Source organism: Argentina silus (assembly GCF_951799395.1).
Source record: "Argentina silus genome assembly, chromosome: 6".
Classification (NCBI taxonomy): Eukaryota; Metazoa; Chordata; class Actinopteri; order Argentiniformes; family Argentinidae; genus Argentina; species Argentina silus.
The window spans coordinates 19,004,842-19,028,508 of NC_139660.1; the positions used below are offsets into that span (position 1 = coordinate 19,004,842).

The 23,667-nt window shown below is 49.7% G+C and overlaps 1 protein-coding gene across 2 annotated transcripts in view; it reads left to right on the forward strand.

Annotated features, from left to right (window-relative positions):
* The window catches only part of pde4ba (phosphodiesterase 4B, cAMP-specific a), a 52,638-nt gene extending 31,697 nt beyond the window's left edge, over positions 1 to 20,941 (forward strand). Inside the window, exons 6-14 of one of the 2 annotated variants that reach the window (XM_083670948.1) lie at positions 2,357 to 2,469; positions 12,538 to 12,631; positions 15,686 to 15,972; positions 16,210 to 16,374; positions 17,047 to 17,146; positions 17,468 to 17,622; positions 17,733 to 17,855; positions 17,999 to 18,181; positions 18,301 to 20,941. In XM_083670948.1, coding sequence (XP_083527074.1) covers positions 2,357 to 2,469; positions 12,538 to 12,631; positions 15,686 to 15,972; positions 16,210 to 16,374; positions 17,047 to 17,146; positions 17,468 to 17,622; positions 17,733 to 17,855; positions 17,999 to 18,181; positions 18,301 to 18,714 — 1,634 coding nt within the window. In that variant the 3' untranslated portion in view covers positions 18,715 to 20,941. Of the gene's footprint in view, positions 1 to 2,356; positions 2,470 to 5,629; positions 5,872 to 12,537; positions 12,632 to 15,685; positions 15,973 to 16,209; positions 16,375 to 17,046; positions 17,147 to 17,467; positions 17,623 to 17,732; positions 17,856 to 17,998; positions 18,182 to 18,300 lie in introns of those variants that run through there. The other variant, XM_083670949.1, reaches the window with a different exon arrangement.
* Positions 20,942 to 23,667: the final 2,726 nt, after the last annotated feature.

Here is a 23,667-nt window from a genome sequence, read left to right on the forward strand (position 1 = left end):
CTCATCTCTCTCTGCTCAGTGTGATGGTCATGTGTTAAGCCGTGTTGTGTACACCGTCATGCCTTAGTCAGCTTCCTAAGCGTGTTTACCCGTGATGAAATCTTCCACCATTTGGGCTGTCTGTCCCATGGCATCCCCAGACCCAGACCCAGACCCAGATCCAGACCCAGATCCAGACCCAGATCCAGACCCAGACCCAGACCCATAACAGATTAAGCCCCTGATTGAGATTGGCCTTCACCTTGGCTCTCTGATATAAGCCAGGGAAGTGGGACTGTGAGGAATGGAGAGGACTAAAGGATGGGATTGGGTTTTTGGAACCAGATCTATATTTGTTATGTAAATGGCATGTTGTAGACACTTTGTTAGTGATTTTGCTTAGTTTTGAGAAACTTGCTGTATGGCTGGCTGGCTGGATGGCTGGTCAGTGGAGGTGGTGAATCGCTGTACTACTGAACATAAATAAATCTGAGGCTAGTACCCTTGACTGACTCTTTGAATGACCATAGGAATAATGTTTCTGCTATCTTAGTGGGTCATTGGGGATTACTAGTGAAGGTACAGTAGTTAGACTGTACAGTGTCATACACACACACACACACACACACACACACACAGTATGCTAAGTTGCTAAGGGCAAGGCACTGTATATGATAGAAAGAAAGCTGGTAGACCAGTAATAATAATGTATTTTATTTGTGTAGCACCTCTTCACAAACAGAGAGCATGTAACAGGTCAAGTACACTAGACTTAGACTCTATCAACAACCACAGAAATAATGCTTGTGTTATCTATGTGGATCATCTGTATGTTAGTGTATGTCTAGATCTAGCCTATATAGTGAGTGTGGAGAAACATTGAGGTATCAGAGACCACTACCCTTCCAGAACAGGACTCCACTCTGCTCCAGGGTTTAGTCCAGCCCCATCCCCATTCCCAACCCTTGCGTTTCCAGGGGAAGGGTTTGATTGAGTTTGCAAACAGCCTGGAGGCCTGAGTCTCTCTCCTGTAGCAGGGGAGAGCGGGGGCGGAGGGCGGGAGGCAGGGGAGGGGGGGGCGGGTGGAATGCCGCGTCTCTCTCATGTTTGGGAGAGCAAACACGCCGCGTTCTTTGAAGGTGGGGAGATCAGAGCGCCGGGGAACATTCTACGCGGCCACGTTAAGGTCGCGGCCACCGCAGGCCGGCTGCAGTGTTGTGCTGCAGCTAGGAGACCCAGAACACACAGCCGAACACAGAGCTGGCAGCACAAGGGCTGGCCTGTCTGGGTCTGGGAGAGGGCAATGATCCAACCCCCCCGCCCCCCCCCCCCCCCTCCTTCCAACCCCAACACTCCCATCTCTCCACCTCCCCTTCTCCTTCCGACCCCAACCCCCCCCCCCCCCCCCCCCCCCCTCCTCCTCCTCCTCTCTCCCCCACAGCCTACGTCTCCCAGCACTGACTCAGTTGGACGTGGATGTGTTACTGTGGGCTGTTGAGTCAATGTAGCCTACCTACGTCTGGTATCTGCACTGTATTAAAGGATGTGATGTTTAGGAAGCTCAGTCACACAACACTGCAGTGTGCAAAGAGGTAACCCAGTGTTGATGGTGCGTCTGGGGATGTTGGCTGCAGGATGCTGTAGTGATCTCATTACCTTCTCAGAGTTGTGGTATGTTTAGGGAGGGTGTGGGTTGTCAATGTTCAGATAATCAGTATAGGTATATAGATATATAGGTTACAGCTTGTTACAGAAATCCAAGGACTGTAGATGTGTTCAGCCTTAACACCAGAGCGAGCAGTTAAATGTGCTTTTATGCTGTCTGTGTGTCTGTGTGTCTGCGCGCGCACGTGTGTGTGTGTGTGCAGTAAAGGAGATGAGGAGGTGTCTGTTTTCTCCCTCTGACGGAGAGAGAGGGGTCCGGTTTCCTGTGCTGGGGGCTGAGTTTATGTAAATGATGTGTGTGTGTGGGGGGGGCGCAGTGTGTGTATCAGTGAGGAAACGAGAGAGAAAGAGGGAGGGGGGAGAGAGAAAGAGTAGAGCGAAGAGAGAGGAGCAGAAAAAAAACACCTTAGAGTGAGTGAGTGTGTGTATGTGTGTGTGTGTGTGTGCGTGTGTGTGTGTGTGAGTGAGAGAGTGCAGCTGTGTGTGGAGTCCCGCTTCATTCCCTCTCGCCGCGCGTTAGCGATAGCTTCCCCCTCACCCTCACCCATGATGAAGGAGCGCAGCGGCCGCGTGCCCCCTGTGCCGCCCCCGGCCGCCATGCAGCCGCCGCCCCCCTGCCCTCCCTGCTCCTGCCCTCCCTGCTCCTGCCCCTGCCCTCCCTGCTCCTGCTCCTGCCCCTGCCCTGACTACGTGTCTGTGTGCCTGTTCACAGACGAGTCATACCAGAAGCTGGCCATGGAGACCATGGAGGAGCTGGACTGGTGTCTGGACCAGCTGGAGACCATCCAGACCTACCGCTCCGTCAGCGACATGGCCTCCAACAAGGTAAGACGTTCACCTCCTCGACTCCCCCCCCCCCCCCCCCCCGGCCTCCCCCCCAGGGCTGGTCATACATCGGGACATACATGAAGCTTAATCCTAGACTAAAATGGCATGTTTGGATGGGGATTTTCTATTGAGAAAGTGATTTAGTCCAAGACTACGATTAACCTGTGTCTGGGGGGAAAACTGGCCCCTTGAGTCCTGTTAGTCCTCTCCAGACTGACGGTCTACACCCGTCGCTGCTGCCGGGGTTAAGGGGGGAGAGAGAGCTGGGTCGTAAATCTCAAGGTCCCTCACAGAGTGTGCTTGTAAGGGAGGGCTCCCCTTCCCACGTTCGTTCGTTTTGTCACTTCTCCTTGAACACGTCTCCTTTTATGGAAGCCGCTGTTGTTTGTTTTTGTACGTTCACTGCTGTTCCAAGTAAAAAAACCCTCGACATTGACATTGTATGTGTGTCGGTGAGGGGCAGCTCTCGGGTCTGCAGTGAGTGAGAGAGAGAGAGAGAGAGAGAGAGAGAGAAGCCTGCCTCCTCTTCTCCTCTCCTCTCTGCTGGGCTGCGTTCCTGCCTGCCTGTGAACGGTGAGGAACGGTACAGCAGAGGACTGTAGGTAGTGAGGACTGGCAGGTCTCTTCATGTCTGTCCTGCTGTACTGTGTGTCTCTGCTCCTGGTGGTTGGCTGCTCAGCAACCTGTGTACTGTGTACTGTGTACTGCATGTCCTCGACTCTGCTGTACTGTATGTGACGGATGTGTAGGATGTTTAGACATACACGCTCACCTGCACACATGCACACACGCTCACACACGCACACACACACACACACACACACACGTGCATGTGTCAGGTCTGTGGTGTTGAGTGCAGCAGGAGAAGCCAATGTTTGGATAAGTCTGTTGTTGTCAGAGAAACAGGGGATAAGCTCATTACTTTCCTCAAATCTGCACAACAGGAAGGCAGGGATCCTGCACTGGGTCAGCACAATAAACATGAGGGGAAGAGAGTCAGAACGTGTGTGTGTGTGTGTGTGTGTGTGTGTGTGTGTGTGTGTGTGTGTGTGTGTGTGTGTGTGTGTGTGCGGAGCAGGGATGCTGAGGACCCTTCGGCTGTGTGACTCTTTCTTCCTGTCTCCTTCCTGAATCCCCCGCTGCAGACTACAATAGAGCTCCCATCATGCTTTGGGACAGGGTTAATGGTCCTGTTTATTTCTCCCATTGGTGTCGTCATCAGGACACGTGCAGGACACAGGGGACTTTCCCCAAGCAACAATGGAGGAACTCACTCACGCACACACACACTCACACTCATCCTCACACTCATCCTCACGCACGCACACACACACACACACACACTCACACTCACGCACACACACACTCCACAGGGATAGCCAGACGGACATTGAAACTGAGTCACAGAGCCAATGAGGTAAACACACACACACACACACACACACACACACACAGACAGGCAAACAGACAGACAGACAGACAGACAGACAGACAGACAGACAGACAGACAGACAGACAGACGGCATGGGTATTCCCTCCTCTCTGCTCAGGGAAATAGGAGATTATATGTAAACAGAGAAATCAAGAGTCACACAGTCACACAGACACACATACACACATACACACATACACACATACACACAGACACACAGACACACAGACACACAGACAAACAGACACACAGACACACAGTCACATAAACAAACAGTCACGCCGCCAGAGAAGGAGGCTGGCACAGTCAGTGATGGGTGATGGGAGGACTGAATGCTTGGCTGATATGACTGACGTACATGCCACTGATCCATGCTGACTCAGACAGTGTTGTCCCAGTCCCTGTCAGGGATCTCCCTGTGGTGCTGATGTCCTTTAAGGCAGGACTGGCTCTGTTCTGCTCCCTGTTCAGTCATTGTGATGAGAGATAACATACCTGTCATGGACCAGAGACCCTTTGTCCTACACACACTAGGGGGAGAGGATATGGTGAGTTGGGCCTCCCATTGGTCTGTTTGCATCTGTGTGTGTGTGTGTGCGTGCGTGCGTGTGTGTGAGTGTGTGCGTGCGTGCGCATGCACGCGTGTGTGTGAATACCCCACTGACCTGTTTCATCTTTGAGTTTGGTTGGTCTGAAAATTTGTTCGAAATTGAGATTAGACAGTTTCGACCACAACCTGACACCTGGCTTGGTCCGGATGGAAGAAGTGTGTGTGTGTGTGTGTGTGTGTGTGTGTGTGTGTGTGTGTGTATGTGTGCCCCTTTGCACATGTGTATGTGTGTCTGCATGCATGCATGTGTGTGTGTGTGTGTGTGTGTGTGTGTGTGTGTGTGTGTGTGTGTGTGTTTCCCAGCACCATCTTTAACGATGGTCTCCTTGCCTTATTTCTACTGTACACTGTACAGTGTTACACAACCTTCAGTCTCACCGTGAGACCAACCCTGACAGCCCATCCACTGTCATAAACAGAATCCAAACCTACATAACGGTTTTCAGACTATGACTCGGCTTTAAGGTTCCAGAGACTAATATTCAACCCTCTGACGCCATTTGAAACCTGTGTTCCAGTCAAAAAAAAGAGGTGACCTTCTAAAGCGTGTCATTTAACGGTGATTCTAGCTACTTACGCCCAAGGTGAAGTGTGTTGAACTTTCCCACCGAGGTCTGAGTGTCTACGTCAGTGATGTGGTCGCGTTCAGACTCGTCCCGTAGGTGTCACGGACAATTCAAAGTTCTCCTGTTCTCCCCCCCCCCCCCCCCCCCCCCCCCCGGGGGGCTGTGAATCTCTTCACCTAGATTTGAGTTTGAACAGGGTCAGAAAAGAGAAAACTAGGCTAGCCGTCCTTGTCTTTTGTAAGCGCTTTTTCCGGAAGTCCAGTGTTTTAGACTTCCATCAGGAGAGGTCTGAGTCATAGTGGAATGATCAAAGCGGTCATGTTATTGACAGTGAGAGCCATGTCTGCCCCATGCTGCTTGGGGAGCGACTGGGGTAGGGAGCTGGCAACACAGTGTCAGGGTGAGGGAGGCGGAACCAACACAGAGGGGGTGTGTGCGTCGGGCAGAAGTCACACACACACTCACACACACACACACACACACACACACACACACACACACACACACACACTCACACACTCAAACACACACACACACTCACACACTCAGTCAGGCGCTGCGTGTAGTCAGAGATCACAGCTCAATGTGAGTCAGTGAAGCTATCGCGTTTCCCAACCTCCCCACGTCAGAGTCGAGGCTTGGCCCTTACTCACTCTGTCAGTACATACAGCTGCTGCAGCCGCAGCTCCGACACTTTACAGGACTTAGCCCGAACCGCTCGCACCAAGATGGGAGCCTGCTGCTTCGACAAGAAAGAGAGAAAGCTAGGGAAACTGAACGGCTGGAGAAAGGTGAGGTTCTCAGAGTCTTGAGATGGATGGTCACGCTGCGTTATCGATTTAAAAGCTTTTCACAAGAGTTTTTTAGAAAGTTATTTTATTCTCTCATGTTTTTTTCCTCACGTTGTTGTACTGTACGCAGTTGCTTCTGAGTTTGCCAAAGTTAGTTCACTCATGATTTAGGCACTGCTTGCTGCTATCCGTTAATAATTAAGCTGGAATTGGTTTTTTTTTAAAAAAGAAAAGGTGCTTTGTTTGTCTGGAAGTCTTCATAGGGCTGCGTATTTTGGCTTCCATTGTAATATATGAATATCATCATCAGTGTGATTGAATGTACTGCAATGCAGGTCCTTTGTCTTGCCTGGGAGGTATGCAACAGAGTCCTGCTCTGGTCAAAGCTGCAGGAGCGAGATGCTTTTCTCTGTGTAGCGCTGGTCGCTAATGCCCTGCACATGGGCTTAACTATCCTCCAGTTGCCTTTCTGTATTATGACTAGAGTTAACAAGTTAGCTAAAACGTCTCGCCGAGTGGAATTGTTTTCTAAAGTTTTGGGAGTTTTTCGAGAGTTTTGAAAGTTTGTATGAGGTTTCATTCAGCTGTTCCATGTTATTGACGTGTAGTGGTTACGTCGTTGTTGCTTCCTTTTCTGTGGAACGGATGGTGGGTGAGAAAGACGTGTGAAAAGAGAGAACAGGCGTATGAACGACAGAGCGAGGTTGTTTTTCTTTCTGTGTTATCTCTGAGGGGGATCGAAAGTCAAAACAGCGTGAGGTAATAGGGAGAGTGTCCATGCCGTGCAGCCAAGCCCTCCCGGTCCAGACATCTTCTCCATCGCTGGAGATCTTCTCCCACACACACACACACACACACACACACACACAGCTCATCCAAGGAGTGCAGGGCAATGCCTGTGTGCTGTATTTTATCATCAACACACGTTGTTTGGTTTGATTATGAATTTGGATCTAGACTTTGACCAGTTGGAATATCTCCAAGTCCTCGTAATACCCCCAACAAAAGAGGTCTTACAGAAACATAACCACAAAAAAAAAACACGTGATCATTGTTTGAATTCAGATGTTTTCGGCTGTTATTCCTGCTGTGTATTTCGGAGGCCGTGTGTTTCTGTGGTTGTGAACTGTGAGAATCCTGTCGATTTCTGTGTTGTGTTTCTGTGGCTGTTTCGTGGCATGCGTAAGAGTCAACACCACTCTGAGGTGTTGTTTAACACCTAAAGGTTAAACCAGTGTGTTTGTGCAGCGTGGCTGATTGATCTGTAGCAGAGCTGCTCACCACATCTGACCTCTGAGAGTTTCTGACAGGCACAGATGACTGGAAATGAAATACTCAGCTCAGAGAAGTGTCAGATGTGTGCATTGAGTAATTTGCCCTTACTTATGTGTCTTTCTTTCTTTCTTTATTGTTCTCTCTCTCTCTCTCTTTTTTTTTTTTCTTGCGGTTTCTCAGTCTTTGTTGCTCAATGTTTCTCTATCCCTCACTCTTTCGTTCTCTCTCTCTCTCTCTCTCTCTCTCTCTCTCTCTGTCATTTTTGGGCTCATGATGGTATACTGTACCTATGCACACATGCATGCGCAAACACACACACACACACACACACACACCACACACACATATGCATGCACACACAAGCACGCACAAACACACACGCACACCCAGTAGCAGCAGTGCTGTGAGCCAGGCGTGACTGAGTCAGAGGAAGTGAGGGGTAGGGTGGATCCGGACTCTCAGGGTTGTACTCTCTCTCTCTTTCTCTTTATCTCTCTATCTCTCTCTCTTTCTCTTTATCTCTCTCTCTCTCTTTCTCTTTATCTCTCTATCTCTCTCTTTCTCTTTATCTCTCTATCTCTCTCTTTCTCTTTATCTCTCTCTCTATCTCTCTCTCTCTCTCTCTTTCTCTCTCTCGTTCTGTGTCAACTGGTTCCCTTTTCCCTGGGAAAGTTATGTCACCCTCTATATTACCCCCATAGCCTGTGTGCAATCACTCTGCGTCATCTGTTTGGCCAGGCAGGGGGAATCCAATGCAATCAGATAACATTTCCTGGCACTGAAGCAATGAAAGTGTTCTGCCTAAATCAATACACTGGAACGTTCCATAAATGTCAAGTTTTCGGCTCATGTTGACGAGGAGTCATATTGTTCTTGTTTCAGTTTCTGGCTCTCAGATGATCCACCGTGTCCACTGAACACTGATGAGAAGGGCTGAGAAGTGTAGTTGGTTTAGTTTGAAGCAGTGGGCTGGAGTAGGGCTTGAAGTGTGTTCAGCGCCCACTAGTGGCTGAAAGCTGAATGATATCAGAAGACAATGATGGGGTATGGGAGGTGCAGTGTTTCCAGGTCTCCAGTATTAATGAGAATCAGTCAGTGTGTGGGCTTAAAGACTGCCTGCCTGCCTGCCTGCTTGTCTGTCTGCCTGTCTGCCTGACTGCCTGCCCTCCACTGTGTCCTGTCCTATGGAATCATCTCTGAATGGAGAGACTTCTTCTCTTTTTTTTTCACAATGAAATGCCATCGCCATTCACCTCCACTGCACAGCCTCCTGGGAAGCACAGCAGCGGAGCCGCTCTGCTGAACCCCCTGCAGCAACTGCTCTCCGAGAGAGAGAGAGAGAGGGGAGGGGGGGGGGGAGAAGGGGGAGAACAGAGAGAGAGATGAAGAATGAAGGCGACAGTGGAGAGAGAAAGGTTACAGAGTCGAGAGAGAGAGAGAGAGGAGAGAGAGAGAGAGAGAGCTTCCTACAGGGCTATCAGAGTCCATTCTCTCGCGGTGGGATCCAGTGTCAGGCTCTCAGCAGGAGCTAAAGAGGCTCCCTTTTCCGCTCCCATATTATCTGAATGAAGCATCAGCTCTCATCAAATATTAACTCTCCCTCACTGAGCTCTCAGACCTTCATTAAGGCTGGGCGCTGGTGGTGGGGGATCCCTAAACACATCAACACTGAGAGAGAGAGGAGGGAGGGAGAGTGGGATGAGGGAGGAGGAGGGGAGGAAGGGAAGACACAGGGCTACTGCAGCACACATACATGCATGGGCAGGCGTGTGTGTGTGTGTGTGTGTGTGTGTGTGTGTGTGTGTGTGTGTGTGTGTGTGAGAGTGGCGTGCGTACGTTTGTGTGGGACAGAGATGTGACACACAGATGCTGTGTGTGGATGGGTTTGAGTGCTGATGAGAAGTGAGTGTTGTTGTTGTTAAGTTAAGAGCTTGGGGCGGGGGGGCTTAGTTCAGTGTGTGTGTGTGTGTGTGTGTGTGTGTGTGTGTGTGTGTGTGTGTGTGTGTGTGTGTGTGTGTGTGTGTGTGTGTGTGTGTGTGTGTGTGTGTGTGTGTGTGTGTGTGTGTGTGTGTGTGTGTGTATCTGAGGGCTTCTGTGCCGTAGCTCCTCTCCCCAGCACATTGCAGACATCCCTCGCTGCTATTTGTCTCTTATTTCTTATGCAGCAAAGTATTATATAAAGAGGGATTCTTCTCCTCCTTTTGTCTATCCCTCCCTCCCTCCCTCCCGCTCCCTCTCTCTCTCTCCGTCTCTCTCTGCAGTGGGAGGATAATCCTGCATCTTCTCAGCGGAGCTTTGATCTCCCCCTCATCATTCCAAACACGTATGCCTTCCGATCGAAGGCTCTTGGGAAAGTTTTGTTTTCCGCTTCCTTGAGATGGGAGCTCTCGTAGGAGAGCGTTTCACCACCATCCACACACGATGCAGATGAGATGAGTTATACAAGACAAACTCTCTCACGCCCTGAAGTGTCCTCTCAACCTCTCAACTGGGATGGGATGATTGTTGATGACTTGAAATTCTTAGTTCGTTAGGTACGGAAGAACTCGATTCATATTATTCTGATTATGAAGCTTCCTCAGCCCTAGATATTGGTTCTGGAAAATGAACCAACACACACATCAAGAATTGTGTGTGCATAGAAATGTGTTGATGAGACAGTTGGACGGTACAGTGTGTGTGTGTGTGTGTGTGTGTGTGTGTGTGTGTGTGTGTGTGTGTGTGTGTGTGTGTGTTCTGCTGTAGTGTTTACACCTGTTCCAAGGGCAGATCATTGATTCGGAGCCACTGGCGAGACATGAAGATTAATGACCGTGTTTGCAAGTGGCAGCAGGGAGAGAAATTGACATGTAAGTGGCAGAGAGTGAGGGATGGAGGGAGGAAGGGAGGCAGAGAGAGAGAGAGAGAAAGGTCTAGTGATTTTCAGTCAGCAGTGAGCAGTGGTGTGTCCTCGTGACGGCTCTGGCATTCTTTCGGAGGGGGAAACCTCACGCTGAAACACCCGCCAGGCACCCGCCTGCCTCCGCGCCGGTCATGTGACGCTGTTGCCATGGCGTTGGGCTTTTCTGGTAATTGGCGGTACACAGAGAGGAGCGGGGAGAGAGTCGGTGGGTGATGTCACCCAAATTGGTAAAAAAAATAAATAAAAAAAAATGCAATTATCCACCATCTCTCTTTTTTTTCTCTCTCTCTCTCTCTGCTTTGTTTTTTTCTCTCTCGTTCTCTCGCCAGGGGTGTAAAAATAGCCTTTGCGCAAACACCCCAGACAACCTTCCATGTTATTATGGTCTGTGGATAATGAACAGCCACACTGACCCTGCTGAGAAGTCAGCAAAACAGAGAGAGAGAAGGAGAGACAGAGAGAGACAGAGAGATGTGATCAAAGGGGGTTAGATCCGTCCTCATGTTTAAACACGTGCTCGGTATTCATTTGCACCATTACTTGCACGGGGGGGTACAGCAACAGCCCGCCTCCCTCACCAGAGCCTCATAGAAAATGGCTGAAACAGCAGCCACTGGTCCCGGGGTCTTCCGCCTTTCAGATAAAAAGAGGCATTCCCTGGTAAGGGAGGAGGGATGAAATGGGATATCTGCAATGGCGGAGGAGAGGAGAGGAAAGGAAGAGGGGAGGAGGAGGAGGAGAGGAGGGCATCCTGAATCCTCTGTATCCCACCCCTCCCCCCCACCCCCCCTCCTCCCACACACACACACATAGCTGAGCTGTTCTGAGCTGAGCTGAGCTGTGCTGTGCTGGGGGCTCCCCCCTCCACTTTCTGTCAAATCATGTGTGCTGTGTGGAGCGTGTTGCTGGGGCTGGCAGACTAGGGGGGGGGGGGCAGACAGAGAGGAAAGGGGGAGAGGAGAGAGAGAGAGAGCTGCAGCAGTGAGCAGTGGTGCGAGACTAATACAGAGGAGGATCCCCCCCTCCAGTCAGATGAGCATCGCAACGCTTTTCTTTTTTTTTCCTTCCTCTCCTCCTACTCTTCTCTCCATCACAGCGTCCCTCCCTCCCTCCCTCCCTCCTCCCCTCGTCCCCCTCCTCCTCCATTATTCATCCGTGCTCAGAGCCCCCTCTCAGCTCCAGCTCCATAGCTCCAGCTGCAGCCCAGCTCGGTGGATCTCCCTACCCAGCACGGAGCTCCCGAACCCTGGCTTACAGCACCCTGCCTGCCTCCCCTCCCCTCCTCCTTCCAACAGCTATAGCCATGGAGACCCTGAGCTGGCCCTGCACTGAGAGGGAGCGTGATCTGTCCCTGGGCTGTTCGCTTAGCCGTTAAGACAGAGAACAGGAGAGAAAGACAGACAGAGAGAGAGAGAGAGAGAGACAGACAGAGAGTGAGAAAGGGAGACAGAGAAGAGGAGAGAAGAGGGGGATTTTCTTTGCGCTAAAGGAATCCCACTCATCTGCCTCTCTCTTGTTGTTTGCTGACCGCGGTGGATTATAGCGCTTCTGCTGCTGGCTCTCTGTAGGGAGGAAACAACGGGGTCCAAAATGCCTGAAGCTAACTACCTGCTGTCTGTGTCTTGGGGTTACATTAAGGTGTGTATGCTACCGCTCACTTAGCATCGGTTCTCCGGGGGGGGGGGGGGTGTTCCATTAGGATGCATGTCTACCTATGTAGATGAGTGTGTGTCTTAAGTGTTTTGGCTGGGGGGCACTGCTCAAATAAGAGCTTTTTTTTTAGTACTGTGGTCATGTTTTAGGGTATTGTGGTCATGTTTAAGGGTATTGTGGTCATGTTTAAGGGTATTGTGGTCATGTTTAAAGGTATTGTGGTCATGTTTTAGGGTATTGTGGTCATGTTTTAGGGTATTGTGGTCATGTTTTAGGGGGTATCTGACCTGGGTAGAGCTGTGCGTGTGTGGTGGGTTGGTGCCGTGGTGTAGAGGCGGTGTGGTCCTGGGTGGTCCTGGGTGGTCTGACAGATAGAGATGGTGTGTGTTACTGACAGGCTGAGACTCCATCTTGCCTCTGTCTCTGGCGTATACAGACAGAAGCTGCTGCAGTGTTTGTGTCTCCCCTGAGCGCCATGCACCCCCTGCCTGGTTGTCTGCATGCTTCTCCTGCCTATAGGATTCCCCTCCTGCCATATGAGCTGTAAAATAGAAATGTGAAAATGGCCAGACTGCGTACGTTATATGATTCTACAGGGGTTTCGTTTTTTTGCACATTGATATGATAAAACTATGAATTATGTATTTCCATATCACTACTCAGATTGTGTGTTATGTTTAGGGATGTTTGGAATTTTAAAATGTCAACAATATGATTAAAGCATGAGTATGAGCAGCGGTGACGCTGTTTTTCCATGGATTCCTGCTCCGTCATCTCTCCCAGGTTTTTTCCGTCCGGATACTGACCATATTCCTGTCTTTCCCTCTTTTTTCCAGTTCAAGAGAATGTTGAATCGGGAGCTGACACACCTATCAGAGATGAGTCGCTCCGGCAACCAGGTGTCCGAGTTCATCTCCAACACCTTCCTAGGTAAATTCAGCTCTCACACACACACACACACACACACACACACACACACACGCATGCACACACAGACACACGCACACACACATGCACAAGCACACGCACGCACACACACACGCACACACACAGTTAAACACACACACACACACACACACACAGCCTGGGAAAATTCTCAAAATATGTATACATTTGCCGGGTCACTCATGGTCATAAACACTTAGAAAGATATAGATACTTTCTAGCGCACACACACATCACATATATACACACACACATGCACAGACACACGCCCACGCACACAGTGTGTACCATACTGCAGTGCGTATGTGCTGTGTATCCACATGCAAAGCCTCCATTTTGGCTGAGCTGGCTCTGGCTGGTTTACTGCGGGGGTGTAGTGTACTGTAGAACACTGCTGCGCCATTAGCTTGGCTTATGTTGATATGACGCAGAGCTGGTCTGTCAACATGCTCATTAAAAACACAACCTGATAGGAAACGGTCAGATAGTTAAAATGGCTGCTGCACACTTTTATGTGACGTGCCTCTGCCTTGGTTTGATTGACAGGTGAGCTTGTTAGTCGGCATCAGAGTCAGTGGAGAGAGGGAGGGAGGGAGGGAGGGAGGGAGAGAGGGAGAGAGAGAGGGAGGGCTGTCGATATCGAGGATAGAGACAGATGGGACAGACAGACAGGTGGGACAGACAAACAGACAGACAGAGAGGGACAGACAGACAGATGGAACAGACAGACAGACAGATAGGGACAGACAGACAGATGGAACAGACAGACAGACAGAGAGGGACAGACAGACAGACAGACAGGGACAGACAGACAGCGTGGACCGGACCCCCGGAGCTTCGTACATCTGCGTATGTATGCGCTCCGAATCCGGTCCTATCTGGTCCTCGGTGGATTCTCCTACGCAGGATCCTCTTACCGAGAGGAACGACTGGAGACAGAATGGGATGGGAGGGGGGAGATGGAGGGAGAGAGAGAGGGGGGAGGGGGGGAGAGAGAGAGAGGGGGGGGGGGGGGGTCTGCCTGCGGTAGAGGTGCGCTGGAGGAAGCCCCTCTCAGAAAGCTGAGCAGACGCTTCAGTGACTCATCCCTTAGTTGGTGTATCTCACTCAGTGGAGACATCTCCTACCCGCTCCCTCCTCTCCTACCCCCTCCTTCCTCTCCTCCTCCTCATCCCCCCCTTTTTCCATCTTTCCCTGGCTGAGGAAGGGAAGGCACTGCAGAGGCACAGGAATCTCTTAGTGTGTGGTCCCCTGTGGGCTGGAGTGGGAGTGGGAGTGGGAGCAGGCTGGTTCACCATTCACACGGGACCTTAGAAAGCCATTAGGAGAAACAGGCAGCTGGCCAGTTGTCCTAGCCTGAACCAAACCCTGGGCTGGGATTATTCATTTTCCTCTGTGAAAGCACACTTATCGTTCTCTCTCCCCATACAACACACAGACACACACACACACACACACACACACACACACACACACACACACACACACACACACACACACACACACCATTGACCATTGATGTTGTTTTGCGGTTGAGGTCAGTGTGTAATCCCTTGTCAAACCCCTGGTTTATCCCTTCATCAGCATCATCAGAAATGAATGCATCATATTAGGCTGAGGGACTGGGGGATGGTGGCGTGTGTATGTGTGTTAGCCAATCAAGTGCAGCAGTTAACTCTCACAGCTGCCCGCTACACTCATCCATCCCATAATGATCTGATTGGATCTCTACCGTTACCAGGACGACAGGGTAACTCATGAAGGGAACTAAAAAACCCTCAAATCCCCGTTTCTCGCTTGCTCTCTCCCTCATCTCTTGCTCTCTCTCTCTCCCTCCCTCTCTCTCTATCTCGCTCTCTCTCTCTCTTTCTTTCTCTCTGTCTCTCTCTCCCTCCCCCGCATCTGGCTCTCACTGGGAGCATATGGAGCGGGCGGGAGGTGATTATTCAGACGGAATAAACGTGACGAGAAGAAAGGAGAGGGGGATGAGAGGAAGAACGGAGGGATAGACAGACAGACAGACAGACAGACATGTGACCGTCTGACACCTGCAACAAAAGTGTAGATTCGGCAGAACAAGTCAGTGCAGAAGGCACATGTCAAACCAGACGAGATGGGAAGCATTCCCATGCTGGGAATTCAAACTCGTTGTGTGTTCGGGAATGGTAGAAAGGAATCATTTGGGAATCGTGGGAGAAAGAGAGAGAGGGATCGGTGGCGTGTCTGACTAGACACCAGACCCTGTCTCGTTGGTGGTGTGTGTGTGTGTGTGTGTGTGTGTGTGTGGCAGTGTGTGTGATGATGATAATGATGGCCATAATGAATAACAGGCCAGTTTATTGCTCTCCCCTCATTTCCTACGCAGCACATGTTAGAGCGTGCTTAATCGCCCGTCCTCAATTACGGCTGAAGGAGAGAGGGAGAGAGAGGGAGAGAGAGAGAGAGAGAGCGGTAATTGAATAACCCTCTGCGGAGGAGGCAGGCTGATGGTAGAGCGCTGAGCTGAGGCTTCGCTGATCAGTGGGATCTACTAGCAAGACATCTAGATGTGTGTGTGTGTGTGTGTGTGTGTTGTGTTCATTCTGGGCAGTGCCACCCTTTTTCTCTATGGGGCTCTCCTTCTCTCCCTCTCTCCCTCTCTCCCTCCGGGCCTGTCAATGGCTGACCTTTCAGAGTAGGAGAACAGGAGGAGAGATGAGAACCACCTGCTGTGAAAGACTGAAAGGACCGCTGTGAAAGAGAGAGGGAGAGAGGGGGAGGGGAGGGAGGGGGGATGGACAGAGAGAGAGAAACAGCAGGAGATTTAGGGAGAGAGAGAGCCATGAGTGAATGAGTCTATTCTCCCGTGCGAGCTGACGCAGGTGCATCTGGCAGTCTCACACACACCTGGGTACAAAGTCTTACACATCACAGTCGGAGCTCATTGTTAAAGTCCGGAAATTGAAAACAGAGAGACTTCGCTGTGTCAGGGACAAGTAATGAATGGTAATCTAACTCTCTCCCTCTCTCTCCCCCTTCTCTCTACCTCTCCCTCCGCAGAAAAACCGAACGACGTGGAGATCTCGTCTCCGACTCCCAACAAGTCGCGGGAGAAGAAGAAGAAACAGCAGCAGCAGCTGATGACTCAGATCAGCGGCGTGAAGAAGGTGTCTCACGGGCCCAGCCTCTCCAACAGCTCCATCTCTCGCTTCGGCGTGAAGACGGACAAGGAGGAGATGCTCTCCAAGGAGCTGGAGGACCTGAACAAGTGGGGCCTGAACATCTTCACCGTGTCAGAGTACTCCAACCACAGGCCCCTCACCTGCATCATGTACGCCATCTTTCAGGTAACGACCCGACCCGACCTCTGACCACACGCCAATTCATACACCAGGGGATGGCCATAGACCCAGTGGAGACTGGTGGAGGTCCTGTGCATTACAATGAGCCCGTCCTCCGATCATTTCTACCTCCACCAGCCTCCCCTGCCATACTGTCCACTTGTGGTGGTGTTGTTATCGAATGACTATCGACTATCGAATGATGATTGAATGACTGATCCGATCTTGTCTTGTCTCCCGTAGGAGAGAGATCTACTGAAGACCTTTAAGATCCCGACGGACACGTTCGTGGCATACATGATGACCCTGGAGGACCACTACCACTCGGACGTGGCCTATCACAACAGCCTCCACGCCGCCGACGTAGCCCAGTCCACGCACATCCTGCTCTCCACGCCGGCCCTCGACGTAAGTACCCGACACTACGCCCTTACCGTCACCGCGACCGCTATGCAACGCCGACACCCCACCCGTTAAATCACCCCAAACCCCAGCCGCCTCAGAGCTTCGTCCTTCCTCCTGTTTCTAATCCACCCCCCCCCCCCCCACCCTCTCTAGACATCACCATAATTACTCTCCCACCCCTCCCTCTTTCCTCTCTCGCCCTCATCCCCCTCTCTCTCTCATTCCTCCTTCCCTGCACGTTCTCACAGCCCCGTTCCCCCCTCCTGCTATAAATACAGTTGAACTGTGCCTTGACGCAAGTCGAGCAGCGTGACCCGGCCCACGTCATCAGCCAACCGCTCTGCTCTTTAGACAGCACACACTCAGCGCCGTTCATCATGTTTTATAGCCTGGCTCTCACAGCCAGCCAGCCAGCCAGCCAGCCAGCCAGCCAGCCAGCCAGCCAGCCAGCTAGCCAGAAACAGGGCTAGCCTACTCTGGGACGTCTCTGATAAGTGTTTACTGGACGTTACCTAGCGCTAGCCTGTTAGCAGTCACTGTCTGAGCCATGAGAATCATTGAGAGTGGGTAGGGTGGAATTAGCTGTTCCTTGTGGCTGTTCTGTGGGCTTTTTTTCGTTCTCTTGAGAATTGTCTAACCCCTCTTTCTTCCTTTTCCCTCCTTCTCCCCTCACAGGCGGTCTTCACCGATCTGGAGATCTTGGCAGCCATCTTTGCCGCAGCCATCCATGACGTGGACCACCCTGGAGTGTCCAACCAGTTCCTCATCAATACCAGTGAGTCTCTCCCCACACCTCTAGTATTACATGGATACCAGGATTGGGGACAATTCCATTTCAATTCAGGAAGTTCCAAGAAATTCCAATTCTAAATGTCCTCCCAATGCTTTTTGAAAGAGGAGAATTTAGAATTCGAATTGGAATTTCTTGAACTTCCTGAATTGAAATGGAATTGACCCCAACCCTGATGACTATATAGGGTAACATAACCATACCACTGTATTATGGATCACCATTGCCAGGTTGAAATGTATTTCACTGACAGTCCTTTCTCTCTCTCTCTCTCTCTCTCTCTCTGTCTCTCTTTTGCTCCCCCAGACTCTGAGCTGGCCCTCATGTACAACGATGAGTCGGTCCTGGAGAACCATCACCTGGCTGTGGGCTTCAAGCTGCTGCAGGAGGAGAACTGTGACATCTTTCAGAACCTGAGCAAGAAACAGAGACAGTCCCTCCGGAAGCTCGTCATCGACATGGTGAGTCTGCCATTCAAGATGTGGGATATGTAGTCTATGGGTATTATGTTGGTATTTTGTAGTTTGATGTAGTGCAGTGGGCTGATGATAGATTCTCTCTCTCTCTCCAGGTATTGGCCACAGACATGTCCAAACACATGAGCCTGCTGGCTGACCTGAAGACCATGGTGGAGACCAAGAAGGTGACCAGCTCTGGAGTACTGCTGCTGGACAACTACACAGACAGAATACAGGTGTGTAGGGGGTCAGTCTGATTGATCATTAGGAAAGCCACCCCCCCCGAGGTCACCTCACATCCCACTCTCCACTCCACCATCCATCCATCACTCCATCTTCCCTCCTCTTTAACGCATCCTTCTCTCTTCCCCCTCTTCAGGTGCTGCGTAACATGGTTCACTGTGCTGACCTGAGTAACCCTACCAAGTCTCTGGAGCTGTACCGCCAGTGGACCGACCGGATCATGGACGAGTTCTTCCACCAGGGGGACAGAGAGAGGGAGAGGGGCATGGAGATCAGCCCCATGTGTGACAAACACACCGCCTCAGTGGAGAAGAGCCAGGTACACACACACACACACACACACACACATACACACACACACACCTACATTACATATGAATAAATAAACACATGCACACACTGACTCATAGCTAACCCTCTCCTTCTCCCCTTCTCCAGGTGGGCTTCATAGACTATATCGTCCACCCTCTGTGGGAGACGTGGGCAGATTTGGTGCACCCTGATGCCCAGGACATCCTGGACACCCTGGAGGACAACCGGAACTGGTACCAGAGTATGATCCCCCAGAGCCCCAGCCCCCCCTTCTACGACCAGGGTCCGGACGGCCATGGGGGAGGGGGCCAGGGGGGGGACAAGTTCCAGTTTGAGCTCACCCTGGAGGAGGAGGACTCTGAGGGGACGGAGAAGGACGAGCACAGTCAAGGTGATGAGGAAGAGGAGGAGGAAGAGGACAGTCTGGGTGAAGCCTCGCGCTCCCCGCTGGACTTCTCTGACAGTCAGGACCATGAGGAGCCCATGGAGCCCACGTCGATAGAGATCGTCACCCACGACGCCTCGCCCACAGACACATAGGGCCCCCCCACCTCAGCCTGGCTCGCCACGACATGGCGGTTTCATGTTTTAAAGAGGAGAAATCCTGCAGCTGTGCTTTTTAACAAGCCCGCAGGGGGGCTTAGTTTGAGCCCAGATGGGGCGTGTATTCCTCCCCCCCTATCCTTGCACTTGCGTTAGGAGCCGGAGACAGAAGAACAGTTTCAGTGGAGCGGCTACGGAGTTCTCAGGAAAAATGCTGCGAACATTTAGACCTGAAGGACAAGCAGTTGACTGAGGAAATGAAGGACTAACTTGGGCCAATTTGGGAACGGTTGTTCTTCCCAGACTGGCATTGGACATGTTGACACTACTGAGAGACGTTTTGTACCTTGAGACTTTTTTATGGAAATGGGTTGTCAAGAGGTAGCATATGAACTACTGAAGGACACACACACACACACGCGCGTTTGTACAGAGAGAGAGAAAAACTGTTTACTTTTTTCCTGTACCATTTGTCAAAGGACTTTTGTGTGCCTTTTTTACTATTGTCTTTTTAATAGTTTTTTTTTTATTTATTGAACACACTTTAGTATGTACGTGAAATGTTCTTTTTTTTCTAATAGCTCATGTTGCAGAATCCTTTTGTATCTCTGACAAAAAGTACAGTCTTCCTTGTATTGGGCAATAGAAGAAATCCAAACAACCTTAGACAAACAATTCTTGGACGAAACATCAACTCCCATGATAGACTCACATTTGTCATCTTTGTCATCTTTAAGTTCCAAATACGAGCACAAATTTACACATACTGTATGTTGTTTCTATGGAAATCAAATGTACACATTCATGATTCATATTCAATGTAGAGATGGTTGCTTCCTCCATGTGTCAGACTTCACTGTAGATCATTGGTAGACAAAAGCAGCTCACTCCCAAAAAAACATCTTTTATAATAACTTCTCCACATTTTACATTACATTATTACATTATTCTCCTCATTCTCCTTGAATGATCCCCCCCCCCCACACCACCCCAGACCCCCCCACCAACTTATCAGACTACAGTTCAAATCCTGAGAACTCTAAGACTCCAAAGAAATGTCAGTAGAATGAACAGAAATAGCCCTTGGCAACCAAATTAAAACAACAGCAGTCGAGCTGAGAGTCTATTTCCAGCTCCTCTGAGGTACAGTATTCTGCTTCACTGCTGCCTATTAATCCTGTTAGCCCCAATCATCCTGACCCCAGCCCGCTCTGATGTAACTACCCCCAACCCCCTCTACAATTAGGGCCCGTCTAGATGATAAAAGGTTGCCCAGGCTGGTGCCAGTCTAAAAAAAAAAAAAACTGTCCCATTCATATGTTTTATAACAAAGCCCTGGACTCTGTGAATATGACCCCAAAACAATCAGGCCAGCCTCCTCATTGCGGTGGAAAAAAACCTGAAGTGCAGCTTTTGTTCATTGACGTCAATAGAAGTATTCTCCTCCCCTTTAGCTGTATCACGTTTCCTGGCCAGGAGTTTATCAGGATTTGGCTCGTAGATGGAATCTTTAGTCTATGCACGTACGTAGAGCATCTTCTAGGAAACCCAACCCCAGAGAAGAGCGATTATTGAGAATCAAGAAATGGAGGATAAACCTACAGTACCTACAGATAATGGGACTGATAGGCTGTGAGAGATACTGTACCAAACCAAAACGCCTCCAGTGCACCTGATGGGTCCCCATTCACCACACCCCCTTCCAGTCTGCTAGGTAGATCCTGGTTGGACTCCATGACTGGTTTTCATGGAGCTTTAGTTTGCATCCACCACAAATTCTCACTTTCTCTCTTGGTTTACTGACATACTCAAAGGTACTTCATCTACCTTACTGTCTACCCTCACTCCAGCAGACTTAAGTGGCAAACGTGTGCATACAGTCTGTATGCGTGGATGAGTGTGTGTGTGTGTGTGTCTGTGTGTCTGTGTGTGTGCATGTCCTTGTCATCTGGCCTTACCCAGTCACTCACAACTCCACTTAGTGTTTGTCACTAGAGCTCAAGTTGGTCCTTTTGCTGTTTATAACAGTATATTTATTACTTTATTAAGCTGTACATAAGAATACTGGTTCAGTGTAAATCTATTTTAATTTATATGCACTTGCATTACCTTGAAGTGGTGGTGTCTAATGTGTAGAAGGCTCTGGGTCTGAGTCTTTTTATATTCTGTATGATATATATTTGTTTTTTGTTTTTTTATATACATATATATATGAGTATATATATTCGCACAATGTTTGAGTGCCCTGAGCAGCAGTTAGAGAGATATGATACTCAGCCTGGCGGTGACATCAGAGAGGACATGTGACACTGCAGAGATCTGGATAACGCTGTACCATAACGATTACAGGCCAGTTCTGGCAGGCGGGGGGAAGCTTAGTGTATGACTGCTTGGTATCAGATCTATATAACACCCGAGGTTTGATCAGCCATCAGCAGCTTGTAGTGGCCGCCGGTCAGGCTTCTCCGTCATACTGCACAACCATTTTGAATGCAGATTGCTTATTAGGTTTCGGATGGACTGGTTCAAGGAGAGCAGGACATAACGGCAGAAGAAGACACGAGCACGTGTCTCCTTTTACACCTCGCACTTCATGTCAAGTACAGTAGATAACCAGGGGGGAACATTGGTAGCATGCTCCAATGCCTTTCCTGAGCACCAACGTGAATAGTGATATGAATTACGAAACAATGTGATCTTCTGTAATTGATTGTGCTAATGTGAACTATTTTCTCTGACCAAACTTGTTAGCAGTTTTGAAATTCAAATTGTCAGTATAACATTGTTAAAATCTATGTTCAAGCTTTTGGTCCGAGTCGTGTCCAAACGGTTTAGCCCAGCCCAGCACTATCTGCATGAGAGATGGGGTTTTCTATGTCTGTCCAATACCGCGTCAGTCGTCGCAGGCGGATATTCAATGTTTCACACAATGTATGGTATAATATTGTATATTGTGTTCAAATAAAATCTGAAATACTTTTTCTATGAAGTGATTAAAAAAACAAAGCATGAATATATTCTCTCTGTCCCAGTCTCCTTATTCATTTAGGAATGCATTTACTTATTTGTGTAATATTGGTTCCCAGAGCTGCTGGGTTGTCATGTTGGATGTCACAGTGATGTGAAGAGACAAGGAGGACAGGCTGTGACATGTAGTAAGCGCTGCTGTAGCGCTGCAACTCCCCCCCCCTCCCCCTCCCCCCTCCCCCCCCCTGACAGCACCAGTCCCTTCATGACATAAGGCCCTGAGTGACACACTTGCTGTAAAACCTCACCAAGCCTTCCGCTGTAGAACCCCAGCCAAGCTTTCCACTGTAGAACCCATCCAAGCTATAGAACCCCACTAAGCCTTCTGCTCTAGAACCCCAGCCAAGCCTTCTGCTGTAGAACCCAGCCAAGCCTTCCGCTCTAGAACCCAGCCAGGCCTTCCACTGTAGAACCCAGCCAAGCTGTAGAACCCCACCAAGCCTTCTGCTCTAGAACCCAGCCAAGCATTCCACTCTAGAACCCAGGCAAGCCTTCCACTCTAGAACCCAGCCAAGCCTTCCACGGTAGAACCTCAGCCAAGCTGTAAAACCCCACCAAGCCTTCCACTGTAGAACCCAGCCAAGCCTTCTCTCTATCACTGGCCACATCCATGGTCAATGGATTGTAGAGCAGGGGAGGCTGGTGGAGGTAGAAATCAGAGGACAGGCTCATTGTAACGCATGCTTGATTCATTCCTTATACCATTCCATGCATTACAATGAGTCAGTCCTTGGATTTCTACCTCCACCAGCCTCCACTGATTTACAGTACCTCCTAGCTTGCAAATTTACCTAACGACACTCACTGTCTTGAAAGTCTGTTGTCCTACTATAATATTGACCTGCTAGACAACAGCATCAGTGCTGCCCTGATTCTCTCTCTAAATCTTAATTTAGATTAATCTCATCAGAGAGAGTTCCCTGACAACCAACTCATTCTTCCACCCCCCCCCCTCCCGGTCTCTGACAGTAGTTTGACACAGACGTATAATTTAATATACGCAAGGATGACGGTAGGGGACTGACATTTAAGGCTGGACCTCTCCCTTCCCACAGGGGGAAGAGAGTTTATTGCAATGAGAGAGTTATCTTATAAGACTAAGAATTCCCAGAATGGTTCCCACCAGCAGAGGTGAATGAGACCACTTATCTTCTCCCCAGCTGCCACTGAGCATATTAGACATCTTTTCAACAAGAAAAGGAAACGATGTTGAAGATTAGGTTGAGATTTCCCCACTGTCCCTGTGTGTGTGTGTGTGTGTGTGTGTGTGTGTGTGTGTGTGTGTGTGTGTGTGTGTGTGCGCGTGTGTGTGTATGTGCGTGCGTGTTTATTGCGATCATCCTGATCTATGTGAGTGTGTGTGTGTGTGCGCGCACAGGCATGTGCATGATTGCTTCCGTGTGTTTATTGCCATGGTCTTTTAAATGATTCATATCTTCTAATACATCGGCCAAGGTTATGTAGTCATCTCCTACACCGACACATTCATGATCAGATTATGAAGCACAGTGTGTCCTACAGTAAAGCAGTGGCGTACATACGCAGTGTAATAGCGTTCTAAATGTGACCCAAATTCGACATTCCATAACTGGCCTTGGCTTGATCTTCTCCCATGAGTAACTGACTGATGTAGTTCACTGAAGATGAACAGATCTTGCTCAGTGATGAGCTAATGTGATTGAATGGTACATACTGTATAGTCCCCAGCTTCCCTCAGTCAGAAAGGGGAAAAAACTTTTTTCCTAAACATTTCTTTGTAGTGTTGTTTAAACATACAGTATAGAAAAGACTGATGTCTATTTATGTTCCTACGTGCGTCAACCGATTATGATCAGAGAGGGTTTCATCCGTTCCAGATGTAGTAGGCCTGTGTTGTATTTACAATAGCTGCGCACTGACCATCTGTGGAGGCAGGGCCGGATC